The sequence below is a fragment of the Vipera berus genome (assembly GCF_964194415.1).
Source record: "Vipera berus genome assembly, chromosome: Z".
NCBI classification, from domain to species: domain Eukaryota; kingdom Metazoa; phylum Chordata; class Lepidosauria; order Squamata; family Viperidae; genus Vipera; species Vipera berus.
Genome location: NC_138205.1, coordinates 110,667,054 through 110,686,674, shown reverse-complemented (window position 1 = coordinate 110,686,674; position 19,621 = coordinate 110,667,054). Strand labels below are relative to the sequence as shown.

At 36.9% G+C, this 19,621-nt stretch overlaps 1 protein-coding gene across 4 annotated transcripts in view; it reads left to right on the top strand.

Moving 5' to 3' along the window:
* Window positions 1-17,382, top strand: part of KRIT1 (KRIT1 ankyrin repeat containing) — a gene marked incomplete at its 5' end in the record, with an annotated part of 30,284 nt that extends 12,902 nt beyond the window's left edge. For 3 of the 4 annotated variants that reach the window (XM_081344351.1, XM_081344352.1, XM_081344353.1), the window contains 9 exons: window positions 5,780-5,936; window positions 6,900-7,007; window positions 7,464-7,620; window positions 8,882-9,033; window positions 11,379-11,545; window positions 11,727-11,814; window positions 12,836-13,042; window positions 15,536-15,652; window positions 16,897-17,382. In XM_081344351.1, the coding sequence (XP_081200477.1) occupies window positions 5,780-5,936; window positions 6,900-7,007; window positions 7,464-7,620; window positions 8,882-9,033; window positions 11,379-11,545; window positions 11,727-11,814; window positions 12,836-13,042; window positions 15,536-15,652; window positions 16,897-16,962 (1,219 nt within the window). In that variant the 3' untranslated portion in view covers window positions 16,963-17,382. The remainder of the gene's footprint in view (window positions 1-5,779; window positions 5,937-6,899; window positions 7,008-7,463; window positions 7,621-8,881; window positions 9,034-11,378; window positions 11,546-11,726; window positions 11,815-12,835; window positions 13,043-15,535; window positions 15,653-16,896) is intronic. The other variant, XR_014028552.1, reaches the window with a different exon arrangement.
* Window positions 17,383-19,621: the final 2,239 nt, after the last annotated feature.

Sequence of the window (19,621 nt, the reverse complement as noted above, 5' to 3'; positions counted from 1 at the left end):
GTGAGGGAATGGCCCCCACTGCCTTGGCCCTGGCCCAGAGACCCTCCTTCTGCCAGAGACCCTCAGATCTGTCCCACTCCTGCCCAGGCCCCCATAGGCACCCTTGATGCGAATGATGTAGAGCTGGCCACGCCCACCCAGTAGGCCATACGCACTCTAGCCACGCCCACCCAGTAGGCCACGCCCACCCAGGCCACACCCACCCGGCCCCCTGAAGGTAACCGCAGTGCTGATGCGGCCCTCAATGAAATTGAGTTTGACACCCCTGCTCTAAGCAGTTTAGAGTCAACATATTGCCCCCAATATCTTGATGTGTTTGAACCCCCCCCCAAAAGGATCTGAGGAGCTATGGACTGGAGGACGATGTCCCAGCCATTCTGTTCTCCACTGAGGGGAGACAGTTTGTTTTCAGCAGTTGAGGAAACAAAATCTGTTAGTGGCTGAGCTGCAACCACTCTTTCCAATAGTTTTCCTCAGATTTTCTAACTTGTATAGAATATTATTTTGTTTGTCTCTTGATAAAGAGCCAAAAGTGCTGATAAGTCCTGCTTCAGCTGAGTCTGGAAAGTCTTCATTTAGTACTTGGGTGTCAAACTCGCAACATCATGTGATGTGTTGTGACGTTATTGCAACTTTTTTGCCATTGCCAGCAATGGGGTGAGCATAGTTTCACTATGATGCATCCAGGCCGTGGGCTGGCAGTTTTTGACATCCCTGATTTAGTAGATCCAACTGACTCCCATGGCTTCACTTTCTCAAATCCAGGGGCAGTGCAGTGGCTGCCTTGGAGTCATCTAGGACTAAGATGGTTGTTTGATATAGCTGACCTAGAATTGAATAGAGGTTTAATCTTTTTTTTGATAAAAGACTGCTGGACAAGATTTGAAGCCAACCTAAATATGCTATCTTTTTAAATAACATCAGTAGGATAGTACGTTGTTTAAAAGAAGAAACTGTTATGATTTAAGGCACTTGGGAGCCTTTCAGAAGCACATAGATATTTGGCCATGCTGGCTATAAGTTGGCTTAGAGAAGTTACTATTGCTGTCTTAAAATTTCAGCATTTGATATTACAGCTATTAAAAAATGCTGAGAGCAGACTTCCGGATGGCAAGGCGTCGCCGGAGGCAGCCATTCTTAGGCTGTCAGCCTCGCGGCTCCGTAGAGCCGCCAAAAACAGCGCCAATCAGTTGTTTTGGCGGCTCAGAAGCCCCCTCCTCAGGAGAAGAGGAGGGGGCGAGCGCCCAGGTAGGGGTAGAGCTCTCCGGGGCCGCCAGAACTTAAAGTTTTGGCGGCTGAAGGATTGAGCCCCTCCCGAAGCCTGGGCATGCTCCGGACTATGAGGCGCTTCTGCTCCGGGCTTTTTGGAGCAGAACAGGGCGTCCGCAACCATCCCTGCTAGCAAGAAAGAACTTTGGAGAACGAGGACGCAGGCAGAGCGATACAGGAGATTTAGGTGAAAATGGGCTTTTGATCTTTAACTCAATGGACTTTGTTAAGCTTGAAAGTGGAAGTGCGTAGCAAACAATAGAGGGTGATAATGGCGGCTATATCTTCTAAAGTTTCTGCTCTGGTGCAGCAGTCTTTGTCGCAAGTCTTATTGCCCCCTGCACCCGTATTTGCATCAGCCCTTACAGTTAAAGATTTGCAGAATGTGATGCAAGAGATTATGGAAAAGCAATTGCAACAATTTGCTGAGATAATGGATAAAAAGCTGGAGGAGAAGTTAACAGAAAAACTACCTGAGGTTATGGATGGAAAGATTACAGAGAAATTAACAGAAATAAGAGCAGACATTTTATCTGCATTTCAAGGCATGGCTATATGTATTGAGAATTTGGATGAAAGAGTTGAAGATCTCAGTCAAAATGATACTAGACTGGAAGTAAAAATGACAGAAACTGAAAATGTGGTAGAGAAAATTGATTGTGATTTGACCTCGGTACAGTATTATCAGATGGAGTTTGCTGTAAGGATTAGAGGCTTAAAAGAAAATCCTAAAGAAAACTTGAAGAAAATAGTTTCTGAGGCTCTGGAAGGGGTGCTGGGCGACCAGCAGATGAAATAATGGAAGATATAGATAAAATTTTCCGTGTTAATTCGTGGATTGCAAGACATAGGAAATTACCCAGAGATGTGGTGGTTTATTTTACAAAGAGAGTGATTAGAAATGAAGTTATTCAAGCCTCCTACAACATTGAATTTGTAATTGCTGAGCAAGAAGTCTTGATTTTAAAAGAGATCCCTCCAAGAATTTTAAGAAAAAGGAAGGAATTTGCTTTTTTGACACAAGAATTGAGACAACGTGATATCAAGTTTAGATGGGAGATACCAGTGGGTATGGTGGTGTCCTACGAAGGAATGAGGCATCGTCTTACTACGGTGATTCAGGCACGTGATTTTTACAGTAATGTTTTAAAAGCAGCCCCCATACCACTTTTGGAATCTACAAAGAAGAAAGGTGAGAGAGAGTCTCAACGACATAGAGAGAATCTACAAGGTGCTGATGGAACAATGCAGACAGATGAGAAAGTTACAGGAGTGGATCAAATTTCAGTGTCACCGGAGGAGGCCAGAAATTGGAGGAGGCGTGCTGCTTCTAGACGAATGAGACAAGCCTGAAGATTTAGTTGCAGAAGTGAAGGAGATAATAATGTAATAAGGATTATAAAGGGTGGTTTTAGAAGAGTAAACGGGAATTGAAATTGTTAAAAGGGTTAAATATTTGGGGATATATTTTTCACCCTCAAATGTAGAGTTATATAAAATAATTATGTTTTGTAATATTTTATGTTGTTTTAATTTTAAGATAATTACGAAAACTTAATTGGGAAGAATTGTAGTAGTGTTTACTGAAATTTTGAAGGTTATGATTTGCTATTTGGTTGGTATGTATATCTATTGTGTGATAAGAAGGTGGATAATGTGTTTAAGGTATATATTTTGTGACATGCTCTGTTGCAAGTTTGGGAAAAACTATAGATGGAAGCTAACTTGTAAGCTATCTTTTTGAGCAATAATGAAACACGTAATAGAAAATATAAAAATGATGTGATTATATATAAAAAAATTTAAGTTCAGAAAGTAATGTATGGTACTTGAAGCTGTATAATATATTAAGAGAAGGAAAGATTGCATAAATTTGGTTTTAGTATGGAAATTTAAAGCCCAGCTGGAAAGAAGAATAGAAAATTGGTTTTTTTAATGATTGATGTAAATTTGTTTTGTCTGTTATTGTTTTTATTGGGTATTCTTATTGACACTATTGTTGTGGATATTAAGTGGATGTTGAATTTAACTATGACAGTAAGACTTTTAGTAAAAAGGAAGAACTACTGATTATAAGAATGGATTGTAAAGTTTTCAATTTCGAGGATATGGCAAAGACTTTAGTGTACCTGAAAGACTATTTGCAACAGAGAGATACTACGGAGTAAATATAGGACTAAAAAGTATTATCCAGCATTTGAATAATTATTGATGTGATATTTATACTGTTTGGAGTTAATTCATATGAGTTAAAGTGTGATAGTTTTAATAGTTTATGATTGTTTGCATAAACTAGATTATGATTGTTTGTATTCTTATACCCTGTACTTAGCTCTGGGAAGTCGGGGAGGGGGGAGGGGGAAGGGAGGGAGGGGTTGGGGAGGGTTGGGGAGTGGGGGGTGGGTGGGAGGGGAGGGGGTTGGGAGGGGTTTTGTTTTGTTTTGTTAAAGATAAAATGTATTGTAAAACTTTTTAATAAAAAAATGCTGAGAGCAGTCTGTTGTGTCTGCTCTAAGCAGTTTGAATTACAAAGATTTTTCTGTAGCAGCTGAGGGAGCTTTGGTATGTGTGAAGCACACTCCTTTTGCCCTATGAAGCTTTAAAGCAGGGGTGTCAAACTGCTGGCCCACAGGCTGGTTTCATCATACTGAAGCCGCGCCCACCCCATTGCCAGCAATGCAAAAAGTTGTGATATGTCACGACACGTCACATGATGTGGCGAGTTTGACACCCGTGCTTTAAAGAGTATTCAGGTAGTATGGCATTTTGTCAGATTGTTTTACTTTTTCTTTACTTGCCCCAGATAAAAGGGTTAAATAGACTGCTTTGATAGAAATGAATGGTCCAGTGTAATGCTTTTAAATATAAATTTATATACTATATATCCTTTCAGCATGTCCAGTTCATGTTTTATGGATGAGGAGTGCTCAAATAATGGAGATCAAAGTTTAAGCTGTATGCAGGCACTGTTTTGCCATATACTCTATTGAATTTTCCCAGGGGAACTTGTACCTCTTCTGATTTCAGCTTTTATCTTTAAGCTTGTTTTCAATTCCCAAGGCTGGTAGATGGACTAATTAGCTGGAATGAGAGTCCATGAGGGAGTCCTGACTCCCATTTTGTTCTTCCCTAACAGATAGGAATGCTCTGACAGCTGTTGTTGTTCTGTTTCTGTTTGAAGGTTCCATTCTACGGAATTAAATTTGACTGAAATAAAGAAGCATATGTTTTACTTACAGATCCTTCTTGTAAAGTGTTCTATCTTTGTTTGGCTGATCTCTGTAAGGAAGAGTCCAGGCTCATGACATATCACTTCTTTCTTTTTCCCACATCATTCAAGTCCACACACAAAAAAAATCTTTATCTAAGCTTTTACCTTCACATTTGTTTCAGCCAAAGTAATATAAACTGACTTTAAAAGAAAGTCCCATTAAAAATTGTTTAAAATTAATGAGATAGTTAAAACAAAAGGAGAGACAAGAAAATGTGTGGTACTGAGCTGATAGCTTTTGTTTCCCCTCTGCTCTGAGTGAATATTGCTGTAGTTGATTTTGTGAAGTGGGCAAAGTCTAGCTTCCATATCCCATATTGGGAAGTTTGAATCCCATTAATAAGATTCCGGGATAGATTATTATGCTACAGTGCAAATCCAAATGAAGCCATAGTGGATGTATGCCCATCATCTACACCTCTATACTATCCCCATGATAATAATAGTATTTCAAAAACTTCTGATGATATTTATTCATTGGCTATGAAAAGATGTTCTGGCAAATCAAATATAATTTGTTTTGTGGAGTCTTAGCTAGTCTCACCTGGTTGTCAGCAGGTGAGACTGCTTTGCTGCTGTTAAGAGCTGCCTTCCTGCTGTAAAATACCTTGAATCTTTGTTGAGAATGATGGAGATTCCTGTTTTTTAGACATTTGCAGTCAGACAAGCACAGTAAGGTGTTATTTTGTCTGGGCCTCATAGTAGAAGCCCCAACACTTCCCTGTAAAGGTGCTTTTTATAATTTTGGTTATATTCACTACTGACCATTAGAAAGAATGAGCTAATTGATTTTATTCTTGTTGGAACCTATCAGGCATAAATGGCTGCCTTATGCTAGGTTGTATATATGTTATATGTTCAACCCTTTACTGGAATTTAAACTTAGAGGCTGTGAACATTTTATTTGAAAAATCTGGATAAAAATATCTGGCCTCCTTAAGATATTGGGAAAAAACTTACTTCATTTAGAATCCTAAATAAAGGCATAAGCAACTTATTTTTTTATTAGATTGCACCTATATTCTGAGGAAGGCAGGGTATTCAAAAAATCTGTTGTGTTGTTTGTACCAGGATTATTGATGAGCAAGTTTAATCCCTTGGAGGGTTTCTAGAATTATTTTATACATGTTTATGTATTTATTTTTATTTTTTCATATAGGTACCCATCTCACAAAGAAGTGACCCTAGGTTGCATAAAATAAAATCCTTTATTTTCTTCTTTTTCTTTTCTTTGGGCAGGTATGGAAAAGTAGAAGCAACACGAATGCTGTTAGAGAAAGGAAAGTGCAATCCAAATTTGTTGAATGGACAACTCAGCTCTCCTCTTCATTTTGCTTCTGGTGGTGGTCATGCCGATATTGTTCAGATTCTCCTAAACCATCCAGAAATTGACAGGGTAAGATTTTTTTGCCAGCTGTATTTAAACTTGCTTAAAGGAATAAATTTTGTTCTTTGAATTACAAAAGTAGGTGTGCTTTTCATTATCTTTATCTTTATCTTTATTAGACTTATATACCGCCCTTCTCCCGTAGGACTCAGGGCGGTTCACAAGGTTTTATTAAAATAACAATACAACAATTACAAAAATTAAAAACAGTTAAAATAATTACATTTAGACCTTGAATAAATATAAAACCCCAATTAAAATCCAATTATCACAGTGGTACACTAAAAAGTTAAGATTCTAAAGGAAAAACTGATTTTTCCTGCAGTGTTTCTGATTTGCTATTGCTAAAGTAATGATTGACATCATTGCCAGCCTTTGAACAGTATATGTAATTGACCTTTTCCCAGGAAGGACCGGAAAAGTTTCAAAAGTGCTTTTATTTATATTTAGAAGTGGTTTGAACTTCAAACCTAAAAGATCCAGATCTTAAGTGTTGGAAATGGAAAGCATGATGAGTTATGGAGACTTTTAGATGATAACTTAAGAAGGCTTTTGGGACAGGAAAGGTATTGTACATGTTGCAATTCTTACCCAAACTGTAACATTAATATAGCAAATGTTTTACAGGAAAGCAATCTCAGGTACAAGTCCCTGCAACTCTGCAAATTGGAAAAGACACCTCTCTGAAATTCTGGAGAGATCAGGAACTTTTGTTATGTCGAACACCAGAAAAGAAAAGAAAAGAAAAGAAAAGAAAATATAAACACACCCCAAATCTTATGAGAAATTACTTTTTGTGACTATTTTGTGAGATTTCAATGCCTTTTTAAAAATTATTAAGTAACAGTGGCGTAAAAATATAGGTAAAAATTCTTGGGTTAGATAAACTCAAGTCTCACTAAAAGAAAAGTACCATTTGATTTTATATTTGCAAAACTGTATTTTTGCAAGTTGTCTTATTTCTGTTTGTAGCACATCACTGATCAACAAGGAAGAACACCACTGAATATCTGTGAAGAAAACAAACAAAATGAGTGGGGAAAAACAGCTATGTTACTTAAAGAGGCCATTAATAAACAAGTAGGCATCATGTTTCTAATATTATAATATCTACATTTTATAGGTTAAAAACGTTTATATCAAGTATAATTGATTGATTTTAGACCATTGTAGAAAGGCCAAGAACTAAAATCTTTGTTAAAATTAATAATGTAATTTAATAAATAATGGTTTTCTAAAACAGAGCAGGCTGTTTCTTTTGCATTTTAATTTTCTTACATTGCTTTCTATCAGTATGACGTGTTTTCAGTAGATTAAAACAAACTTTTCTGTAATTCTTGGAATTTTATGGTGAACTCTACTAATGCTTCTCCTGACCTTGTGCATAGAAAACAGGATGAAAGATCATTCTTGACCTTGACTTGTAGTTTGGGGACACTCATACATTGTAAATGGGAAAGTTCCGATAACTATGTATTTTGTTTTGCTATTAATACTATGCAAAATTTGCTGATCTTCATCTTCAATTTTCCATAGTATGAAAAAGTACGAATTTATCGAATGGATGGTTCATATCGTTCTGTGGAATTGAAATATGGAAACAATACTACTGTGCAGCAGATAATGGAAGGCATGCGTCTTTCTCAAGACACACAGCAATACTTCACTATTTGGATCTGTTCTGAAAACCTTAGTAAGTAATTAAAAATGCTTTAGTTGTTTCTGAAACATGTTGATTTTAGGGTACTTTTTTTTCTTTTATTTTCAATAGTTTCAACAGCAGTAGAAGTTGTATACAGGTAGTCCTTGACTGTGACCACAGTTGAGACCAATTTCTTTTGCTAAGTGAGACAGTTGTTAAGTGAGTTTGCTCCATTTTATGACCTTTCTTGTCACAGTTGTTAAGTGAATCACTGCAGTGGTTGAGTTAGTAACATGGTTATTAAGTGAATCTGGCTTTCCCATTGACATTGCTTGTCAGCAGGTCACAAAAGTTGATCACCTCATCCGGGAACCCTGCAGCCATCATAAATAAGTGTCAGTTGCCAAGCTTTTAAATTTTGATCACGCAACGGTGGGGATCCTACAATAGTTGTAACTGTGAAAAACAATCACAAGTCACCTTTTTCAGTGTAATTTTGAACAGTCACTGTTATAAGTCGAGGACTACCTGTACTTAAATTATTTTTTAATAGCAACTGGGCAAAGCCCTTAAATCCTATAAACTCAGTTTGAATGACCGTAGAAGCTAGTAAGATCCTAATGACATTAATGAAAAGAACGATATTCTCTGGTTGACATGATTTGAAGCAAGAACATGCAGATTCAGATGCTCACCAATAAAGATAGGAGGAAAATCTTAGTTTCAGCTGAGCAGGTTTTTTTTTATACAAACTAAAAGCTATGGCTTAAATAAATAGGTTTCCTAAGCAAACTACAAAAGCAATTCAGGCTTTGAAATTAGTTGTGTAGTAAATGAATAGAATTTACTTTAAAATTCAGTGTATGATTTGCATGTAAGCAATACATTTTGAACCTGTTAAGTGAAATTAAATTCTAGTTTATTCCACTCCTGATCATGAAAGTGGGATGAGGATGGCTTAAGATGAGAGCTTGACATTTCATACCATTTTTCTTGTGTACCAGAAATTGAATTATACTTCATAGTGAAAATATTATCAGAATTTGTGGGGGGGGGGGAAATGATCAGCCCCATTTCCTCAACTCAAAATGGAGCACTAATATGATTTGCTGGTATGAAAAAGCAGAATTATGAATTACAAATTCTATATTGATTCAAAAAGTATTAATTTCCAAGTATTTAGAATTTAAATTTAACTTGAGGAATAATTTTTGAATTCCTTCCTCTTTTAATCAGTATAACCTTTAAAGCTAAAAAGCTGTCGCATATATGCCTTTGGTATGTACCTTTAAATAGAGCTCTTGTTGTATAGGTCTCCAGCTGAAGCCGTATCATAAGCCTCTCCAGCATGTTCATGACTGGCCTGAAATACTCACTGAATTAACAATCCTGGATCCTCAGAGGGAAACACCTCAGCTATTCTTGAAAAGGGATGTGAGACTACCTTTAGAGATTGAAAAAAAGGTTGGCATTACAAGTTACTCTATGTCACATGCAGGGTCAAAACCAGAGTATGAAACTGGAAGCCAATCAGTAAAGTGCTGTCTGAATGTTCCAGAAATTATTCTATGCACACACTTGACAAGGCAAATGATCTTGCTTAATGGGATACTTCCTATGCATCAGACTAATGAGCCATAAAAACCAACTACTATCATTAACTATTAATTTTTTTGTTTGTTAAATATTTGTCATTGGCTGATTTTTAAACAGTTTGTATATTTGCTTTTTTAATAACTACAAAGTTATTTGTGACTTTGAACCAAGGTGGCATACTGCCCGTCTTTTGAAATAGGCCAGGTAGGGAAACAGTCTCCACAAAGATTACTTTATTGTTGCAATGTGTAGTAATAAAATCTTGAAAGCCTGGCAGAATTTGCTCTGCCCTCATATACCAAAAAGAATCAAGGTGGAACAGTCTTGGGTTGTTTTTTTTCAACCTTTCCTCTTTCAGGACTAAGCTAATGGAGCCACTCTTGCAGCCCCTTTTTAAGGTTATCTTGCTATCATTGTATAACCTACACATATTCCATCTGTAACGTATAAGAAAATCCAAATTTCACTGATTTTAATTATTATGAAACATCAGTTATTTGTGGTTATTTAAAGGAAGGTTATGGTTACTTCACTTGGAAAATATATACAGTTTTAAAAATGTAGTAATGTGCAGTACATCTTCTGAAGTAAATTTGTAGGATTTATTTCCTGAAAAAAAAAATGACTGCAGTCAAAAGCTGGTTGTTGTTTTTTCTCGAAAAGTATTTATATGATTCCTGTTATATAACAATTTTTAAAAAGCTAAGAAATTAGTTTTTATGATAAGATCAAACTAATTTTGATTAGTTTGGCAGAGGCAGAGATCAGCCTCGAGGCCTCTCATTTGTGGAGTTCCTCAGGGATCGGTCCTCTCACCTCTCCTGTTCAACATCTATATGAAGCCGCTGGGTGAGATCATTCGTGGTTTTGGAGTGGGGTATCATCAGTACGCTGATGATACCCAGCTTTTTATCTCTACCCCAAACCACCCCAGTGATGCCCTCGATGTGATGTCCCGTTGCCTAGAGGCGGTTCAGGTCTGGATGGGGAGGAGCAGGCTTCAGTTCAATCCCGACAAGACCGAGTGGTTGTACGTTCCAGCATCTCAGGAAATTCGGTCCATTCCATCTTTAACCATGGGGGGTGAGGTGTTACCTCCCCTGTAGATAGGGCTCGCAACTTGGGTGTCCTCCTGGACTCACAGCTCAGTTTGGAAGACCATGTAGGAGTTGTGACCAGGGGGGCTTCTGCCCAGGTTCGCCTGGTGCGCCAGTTGCGACCCTATCTGGACTGGGATGCCCTGCGTACAGTCACTCATGCGCTCGTGACCTCTCGTATAGACTACTGCAATGCTCTGTACATGGGGCTGCCCTTGAGGACCACTCGGAGGCTTCAGCTGGTGCAGAATGCGGCCGATCGAGTTGTGATGGGGGTCTCCCGATACTCCCATGTAACATCTCTTCTCTGTGAGCTGCATTGGCTTCCAGTTGCCCTCCGGGTGAGATTCAAGGTGCTGATGATTACCTATAAAGCCCTAAATGGCATGGGTCCGGATTACTTACGGGAACACCTGCTGCCGGTGTTATCTTCCCTTCGTCCTGTACGCTTCCACAGAGAGGGCCTCCTCAGGGTGCTGTCGGTCAGAGAGTGTCGGCTTGCGGCCCCCAGGGGGAGAGCATTCTCTGTGGGCACGCCAGCCGTTTGGAATCAATTACTGGTTTAGCTCCGGATGGCTCCCAACCTTCGCTCTTTCCGCCGTGATCTGAAAACCTATTTATTTGAACAGGCCGGCCTGGTTTAAGGGTTTGGGGTATTTTTAATTATTTATTGTTAGGGCTTAATTAATTTAATTTTACTTTTAACTTTTGTAAACTTTTGTAGTGCTTTTATTGCCCTGTACACCGCCCTGAGTCCTTCGGGAGAAGGGCGGTATAGAAATTATCAATCAATCAATCAATCAATACATACATACATACATACATACATACATACATAAATGTTTCCCTCTATTGATAATTGACCCAAAGTGCAAAACATCTGATCATTATTCATATTCCACCTTGAGCATCTGTCTGCTTTAATTAGCTGTTAGTTGCTTTGAATCTTCGAGATGGAGTAAACTTGGAATTTAAAGAATGAATATATTGGCTTGTTACTAAATATAATAACATAAACTTGATTTCACAAATTCAGCATCTGAACTTTGGCTTCATTTGACAGTGTTTCAATTGTATATACATCTATCCATATAATACATCTTTACGTGCTTTCAGATTGAAGATCCACTGGCGATTCTTATCCTATTTGATGAGGCCAGGTACAATTTACTGAAAGGGTTCTATGCCTCATCTGATGCCAAGCTGATCACACTTGCAAGCCTTTTGCTGCAAATTGTCTATGGAAATTATGAAAGTAAAAAGCACAAGCAGGGCTTCCTAAAGTAAGTGCATTTAAATTACTGATATTTCATTGTTTATTCAATAAAATGTTCATAAAAATGTACTACAAAATATTTTACATTTGAAACTTTTAATGCATATTATTTCTCACTTATCTTTCTTAAGGCAAATACGTTTAATTTTTCCCAAGTGTTTTATAATATGTCTGATTTTAATTTTTAGCGAAGAAAACTTGAAATCTATAGTACCAATTACCAAATTAAAGAGTAAGGCACCTCACTGGACAAATCGAATACTTCATGAATATAAGGTAAGAAGCTTATTATAATGTTATAATTACAACATTATAATTTCAGAAATTCAGGCCCTTTTGGAAAAAATAACAATTCTTGTGGAAATTTAAAACAGAACTTGCCTGAAACAAAAGTGCTGAATGTAAATCATTTTATAAAAAATGGAATGGGTTACTACAGTTAGAGTATTATTTTGTGATCACACTGAACACACAAAGATACAGTGGTGCTCAAAAGATTAACCAAAATTATCAGGAAGATAAACTGTAGGAAAAAATAGAAGATTTGGTCACTCTTGAAGTTGTAGAACTAGGTAGATCATCAGAGGAGGCTAAGCTGTGGAAGATTCAAGATTTTTTTTAAAAAATACTAATCTAGAATCTATATAATAACTATCATATAATGATGATCACTACTTTATTGTTCTTGAAAGCAAATTATTGGAAGATAAGCCTGGCTAAATGTTACTTGCAGATCAGAGGCACAACCTGGAAGATTATGCATATGGATTCTGGTTTTTATGAATGAAGGCAAATATATGTGTCCCAGGATAATGTTGCAGGATCCAATCTGAGTCGGTCACCCAGATCAGAGATTTGTTCTTCCAACCTTTCTGACTCATACTGGAGCCCATGCTCAGGGAACTTCTCAGTCTCCAAGATGCGGAGATTCTCAACTTCTCAATCCTGGGGACTGAGAAGTTCGCTGAGTATGGGCTCCATCACAAGACCCAAAGTTTGGAAGAACAAACCTCTGGTCCCAGTGACCGACTCAGATTGTATCCTGATTTTTATGATTTTATGTATTTCCTGCCAATGTACTGAAGAAAAATCCAAAATCTTTTGGTTTAACCTTTAGATCAATCCACAACTTATTAGAATTTAACTTCTTTTAACTGTTTATGCTTATTTGAAACTCAATAGCACATTCATTTTTACAAGGGGTTAAATTTTTTTAAAGCTTTTAAATTTCAAATAAAAGCTAAAACTATAAAACTAAAACTATATTCTATGTGGGCATGTCAATTTGTATTTCCAGAGTCTCAGTACTAGCGAGGGTGTGAGTAAAGAAATGCATCATCTGCAACGCATGTTTTTGCAAAACTGCTGGGAGATTCCTACATATGGAGCTGCTTTTTTCACAGGACAAGTATTCACAAAGGCAAGCTCAAGCAATCATAAAGTCATCAGAGTTTATGTAGGCATAAATGTCAAAGGGCTCCACCTTCTAAATATGGAAACAAAGGTATGTGTGGTGCTTTTGTTGTAATACTTATTGAGCATTATTGTTGAATACAAAAGATTTTAAAAGGTGATATATAGAAATATTCAAAGGCATTCCTTTGAAATTGATGTTTCCCAAGGTCAGCAAGTTTAAAATGTGTAGATGTTAACTCCCAGTGTGCTGATTGGGGAATTCTGGGAATTGAAGTTCATACATCTTAAACTTGCTAAGTTTGAGAAACACTGCTCTAGGATAATTCCAAATTAGTTGACAGTTTCCTAAATTTAGTATGAATGTTACTGATATTTCTAGAGTCACTATTAAGCTAGCTAGCTGTCTTGTTGTATATATTGATTGAAAAGGGAACAAACCATTTCAGTCACAACCAGCTTTTAGAGGTCTACAATTTTATAATAGAAGTGCAATAAGCATGAAATCAATCTGTCAGTAGTTGCAATCTATTACCCAAATTAAAACTATTTCCATTTATAGAGGGACAACCATCCCAGGGCTTATTTGAACAGCTAAGCCTTTATAGACTTTCTGAATGCTGCAAAGTGAGGAAGCTATTTCAATATCCAGCGGAATGCTGTTACAAAAGAAAAGGCAGAGCTAGAGAATCAATACTTCTGTGGCTCCTGGAAACCAAACTCATGAGTGACTCATAAGTCTGCAAGAAAACAGCCAAGATTAGAGAGTTCCAAGGACCCCATGAACAAATAAACAAACGACCCAGGGAGAGACTGTACTTATTTGACCTTATTCTTTAGATAAATATTATCCAGAATAAATAGTTCAGACATTCATGATCTGAACCCACATAAGGCTTTCAAATTGGTAGCCTGTGCTTGAATTACAGTCAGAAGCCAACTGAGAACCAGTGCAGCTCCCAAAATAATGGTTGATATGTGCACAAGAAGGAGGGTTGTGACTACTTGGACACTGCAGTCTGGATTAGTTGTAGCTTCTTAAAATCTCATGCAGTGTGCATGTGATAATCCTGTCTAGTAAGGAAGTCATGAGTGATGGTGAACAAACTTCTCATTCTAGAAAGAGTTGTGCAAAAGCCTCTAGCCATAGCTGCCTCCTGCTCCTGGTATAGGAATTGTGGGTCTAGAAAGGTTTTGTACCACTACTTCATATTGTTTTTAGCTAATTTAATTTAAATTATGTTGAAAATGCTACTCATGGAAAGAAAAAAGGAAGTTCAGTAGAAATAGAATGATTTCCTCATATTTAGTGATTTTTCCTATCTGATAGTTGTATTGAAATATTAGTCTTGAAACAGTTCTTTGTGATTTATTCACCAATAAAAATGTGTTTCCTTTGAAGATACTTCAGACTTTAGAAATTATTGTCCATTTCCATTTTTGTTTTTCAAGCATCCATTTCTTTTAATGAAATAATAACAATACTACAGAAAATATTTATAGTTACTTTTAAAAAGTGAATGTAATATGGCCAATAGAAATTCTCAGTACAGTCACATGATTAATCTGACAATTATCCAAAAGGCTTAAGATATTGATACCAAGCTAATATTCTGTGCACATCCTTGATATGGCTAGTTTAATTCATGGTGGAGCCTGGATTGTTTGGTTCAATTCATAGGAAAAGAAACTCTGAATATTAAAAATCTCAAAATCATATTTACTTACTCCAGAGTGGTCAGTATTGACCCCCAATGATTGATGGTTTTATCCAAGGGTAAATGGCTGGAAGTTAAAAGGATGTTAATAAATGATTGGGAGTCAATAGGCAATCAATAAATGCTGGAAGTTCAATAGGGATTATTTAATCTTTGGAGTTTCTGTTGAGTTCCGCCCCAATCCTGAATGTGAGGTCATTAATGATGAAGCAGTGTTATTCAGGATTGAATGAACAGCCACCTGCTGTTCATACTCAACCTTGAGAATTTTCATATAATAAATGTGTCAAAGCAAAAACATTTGGGGGGAGGTCGATAAAGAATCTGAAAATTCATGAATTGATCAACTGAAGATTTTGGGGATTCCTGACTTATAGATAAGCTTTCCATTCTAATTAAGCCAAGCAGCACAGTTTCAGGCATTGCCAAAAGCACAGGTTTATCGGGAAAAGGTTTAGTGAGGAAAACATTTGTCCCTTTTGGCAGCAGAGTGTGAACAATAGTAATTTTCACCTATTAAGTATTTTTCTCCTACTAAGCAACACTTCCCTAACTGACGCCGATATATAGGGGATGCTGCATTATCACACACAAAGGATAGAACTGGCTCCTAGAAAAACCAGTGAGGAAGTGAAGAGGAAAACAGGTTCACATAAGAGAAAATAGTGAAACAGCACCCATTTGCTATACCTCAAAATATATTTTGTTTTATTTTAATGTGATAAGTTGTTGTCATTCTTGTTATTATTTATTAGATGTGTTTTAGTGACCCTACGTCAAAGGACTTTGAATGTTTAACTCATCTCAATTCAGGACTTATTCTGGTTTGTCATTTTTTTTTCCTTTTGTATTTTTTTATATTCCAGGCTTTGCTCATAAGTTTAAAATACGGTTGCTTTATGTGGCAGTTGGGAGATGGCGATACCTGTTTTCAAATACATAGTCTGGAAAACAAAATGAGCTTTATAGTTCACACCAAGCAGGTATTTAAATTACACAGTGTCCTCCCTCTAATATTCCCTAATGGTAAATCTTCTCAAATTAGAAACGTATACTCGACTGGAGCAAACAATATTAGGTTAATGTAAAGTTATTGAATGAAGTCTTCACAATTCGATCAGACATGTTCTGGCAGCAGTATAGAAATATTCTCAACTATAAAAAAATAATAAAAATGAATTCAGAATAGCTCATGCAAATAGTCTGATAGTCTGCTGTTTGGAAACACTTGAGTGGTTAAGGCTGGATAAATTATTAATGGCATTTTATATAATCTTATACTTACCAAATGCCAAACTATACTCTAGAAAAGATTTCAATTTGCATAATTTAATATTAATCAAAATTTAAACAAGCCCTGGCTTTACTTTCAACAGAGAAGAAGCAAATGACGTCCAGCATTTAAACAGCTTACATTATTTTGCTTTTCCTTCCAAACTGTTTGGCCTGCATATACTGTACTCTAGTTGCTGACAATAATATTCTAGCTTACCTACTGGAAATGAAGGAATTTGGAAAGAAAACTCAACAGCAGATGAGACAATATGCTTGTCTTGTTATCCCCAAATATTTGGGATATCTTTATGCTACTCGTCAAAGAAGACTGGGTTGTGAGTCCTTGGCAATATTGCCTAAAGTTGTATGTGGCATGCTTATCTGCATAATCCTCAATTATCAAGTTTACCCTTGAGGAAGTTATGGAACTCTGTTCACTTAGCTTTGGTCTATCCCTTTAATCTTGGGAAACTCCTTGAAATACTTTACTATCAAAACCCAATTTTGGCTTTTTTATAATTTAATTTTTGTTCATGTTTCCATGTTTTAAGAGTTATTTTAACTATTGCTGCGTTGTATGCTGCCCAAAATCATATATAAGATGGACGCCCATATGAATTTGCTAAATAAATAAAAATGTTAGAATACAGTCTCTTTTAAGAAGAGACTGGACAGCCATTTGTCTGAAATGGTAAAGGGCAGGGGTGTCAAACTTCCGGCCCACGGGCCAGATGCATCATCCGGAAGCTGTGCCCACCCCATTGCTGGCAATGGCAAAATCGTCCCGATACATTGCGTGACATCACGTGACGTCACAAGTTTGACATGTCAGGTGTAGGGTTTCCTGTCTGAGCAGGGGGTTGGACTAGATGACCTCCAAGGTCCCTTCCAACTTTATTATTATTGTTGTTACATGGCTTTTATTACAATTTAATGTGTTTTTCTTTTTTAGGCAGGTCTTGTCATAAAACTTCTGATGAAGCTAAGCAGTCACCTGATACCTGAGAGAAGTGATTAAATTAAATGGAGAGCAGTTGTGTTCAAATGTTCCAGTTTGATTAATTGAACAGTATAAAAGACATTGCCTGATGGAGGTCATACAAAAATGCCATGTTCATTTGTAAATTTATATTGTACAGCACTATTGTAATATAATCATTTAAAGTACTTGGTAAAGCCATAAGAATAATATGTAATTAACAGAAATTCAGGAAATAAAATCAAGGCTATAATTCTAGGTACAGACATGCTGACAAGGGAATTCTGGGAGTTGAAGTGCAGATATCTTAAAGATGTAAAGGTTGAGAAACACTGCACTAAGAAATTAAAAAATAAACATATCTGAGTAAACATGTTTTAAATAGGTTTAACTCTGTTCTGTGTTATTATGAATATGTTCTATTTCTAGATTGCACAATAAACTACAGGTTTCACTTTATGACAGTAATGGAGCACTTATGACACATGTCAAAGGTCATATGCCACAATGTTTTGGATGACACTCCAGTGTTCACCAACATCAACAATTATTCTCAAAAACGTGTCTGTTCTCACATGATTTTTGGAGGCTGTAGAGACAGAAAGAATGGGGTGTGCTCTTGTACAACTTCCAAAGCCGTTAGATGTCATGTGAAAGGGCTGTACTCTTGTGTGGCCTTTAGAGCAGAGATGGTCAATTAATTTTCCTAAGAGGCTACAGGAAAAACGGACTGTTGTGGTGCCACCATTTCACACACACACACCCATTCACCCCACTTCCATGGACCAAACAGGGATAATCAAAGGGCAGGTGGCTTGCAGGTTGTAAAATGCCCAGATCTGCTTTAGAGGCTCCAAACATCGCATGAAAATGAGGCTTAGAGAATGGTTTCATTTGGTTTTCGGAGTCTGCAGAGGCCATGGAAAAGCATTCTCCAAAGCTGCTTCAAGAACGAAGGCCTTATGTAACCTAGAACAATCTTGGGTAGGTGCACAGGGGCCTGTCAAGAAAAAAGAATACTGCCTGAAGGTAAGAGCACATGGCAGTTCCTGGGGACCTCTGGGCTATGGGGACAATCGCACTGTTCCCCAAGGCTCACATTTCTTGAAGAACACGATTAGGCAGGCTTTTTGAGTGGCACCTGTGGTACTATTGCTGAAATCAAGGCTGTGGCCTCTATTGGTGCTGCTGCTGAGTGCCACTGTTCAAGGTACCCTAGATGCGGCAGGAGAGGGGAAGACAATTGTATCTCTTATTCTGTGTGTGTGACATACCAGTAGAGACACGTTAGGCATTTTTTTGAGTTTTTGACACACTGAGCCCAAAAGGTTTCCCATCACTGCTTAGGAAGACTTCAAGGCACTGGCAATTCAATATAAATCTTAGAATTTAGTGAATCCCTCAAAAACGTAACATTTAATTTGACAATATACAGTGAATGCTAATTGTTAAAACATCTATGAAACATTTGCATGGGATTTTTTAAATTCCTTCTTATTTCTGGTGTTGTGGTTAAAATGTTGGATTATGAGTGGGAGATGCATATTCTAAATTGTCCACAACCACAGAATTTGACTGCATAATTTCATTATTTTTGTCTTAGGCTAGTCTACCTCACATGCTCTTGATGGAAAAAATAGGAGGGGGTGCCCTTAGTATGCCTTCCTGAGCTCCAAAATAGATGGTGCAACATGCATCTCACAAATAAATAACAGATGCATAAACTATACGTAATTTGTGGGATATGGGAATCTCTAGGGCAGCATTAGTTCAGTGTAACTGGCTACACATTGGTATCTCAAAGATATTACATATGTTGAATAATTTATGGAACATGTCAACAAGACTTACTTTACATACAATTTGAAACATACAGTCGTATATCCTTGCTGTATCAGACAATAATTCTGTTTTTAAATTCTGTTTGAAATACATTGGTTAAAAATATTTGTACATAAGCTCAACAATTTTTTTAAATAAAATGTTTGATTAAAATATGATTTGGTCAATATTTAAGTATTTGGTGATAATAGAAAGTTCCTTTACAAAATTAATTTTATATATTCAGTATAATGAAACTTGGGTTTAATGAACTACAAATGTGGATGAACTTTCTAATTTTTTTTCTCATTTTAGATCATTTGTGGGTGTCATGTCATTTATGGGTGGCATAATGTCTCTCCAGCAACTAGGATTGACAAACATTTCTTCCCTTTAGTTAAGGGAAGCTCTTAAGTACAGTAAGCTCTAATTACAGTATGTCATTTTCACCCATATGGATGATCCTACTAGCAACTCCTATCAAATATAGTATAGTAGGAATATCTGGTTCTTATCCAAACAAAAAATAGAACTCAGTCATTTAGTGTAATTTTCTGTGCAGAAAGTCAAAAATCAGTCTGGTATTTCACACTAAAATGTTATATAGCCATTGTGCAGCTTACGTATGATATTTTCCTATATCCTTTATTCTCACTCAGGTCAAAATGTATCAGCCAAGACAATTGAGCAATGTTGAGGAATGCAAGAATGCTGATATTCTACATTTTCACCTTTTTTGGTGAAAATAAACAGCTGAACTCTTTAGTAAATCATTCCTGTTGGCAGCCATTGCTCTGTCTAGTGCAAGGGTAGTCAACCTCAGCTCTTTTATGACTTATGGACTTCAACTCCAGAAACTCTGGGAGTTGGGTAATTA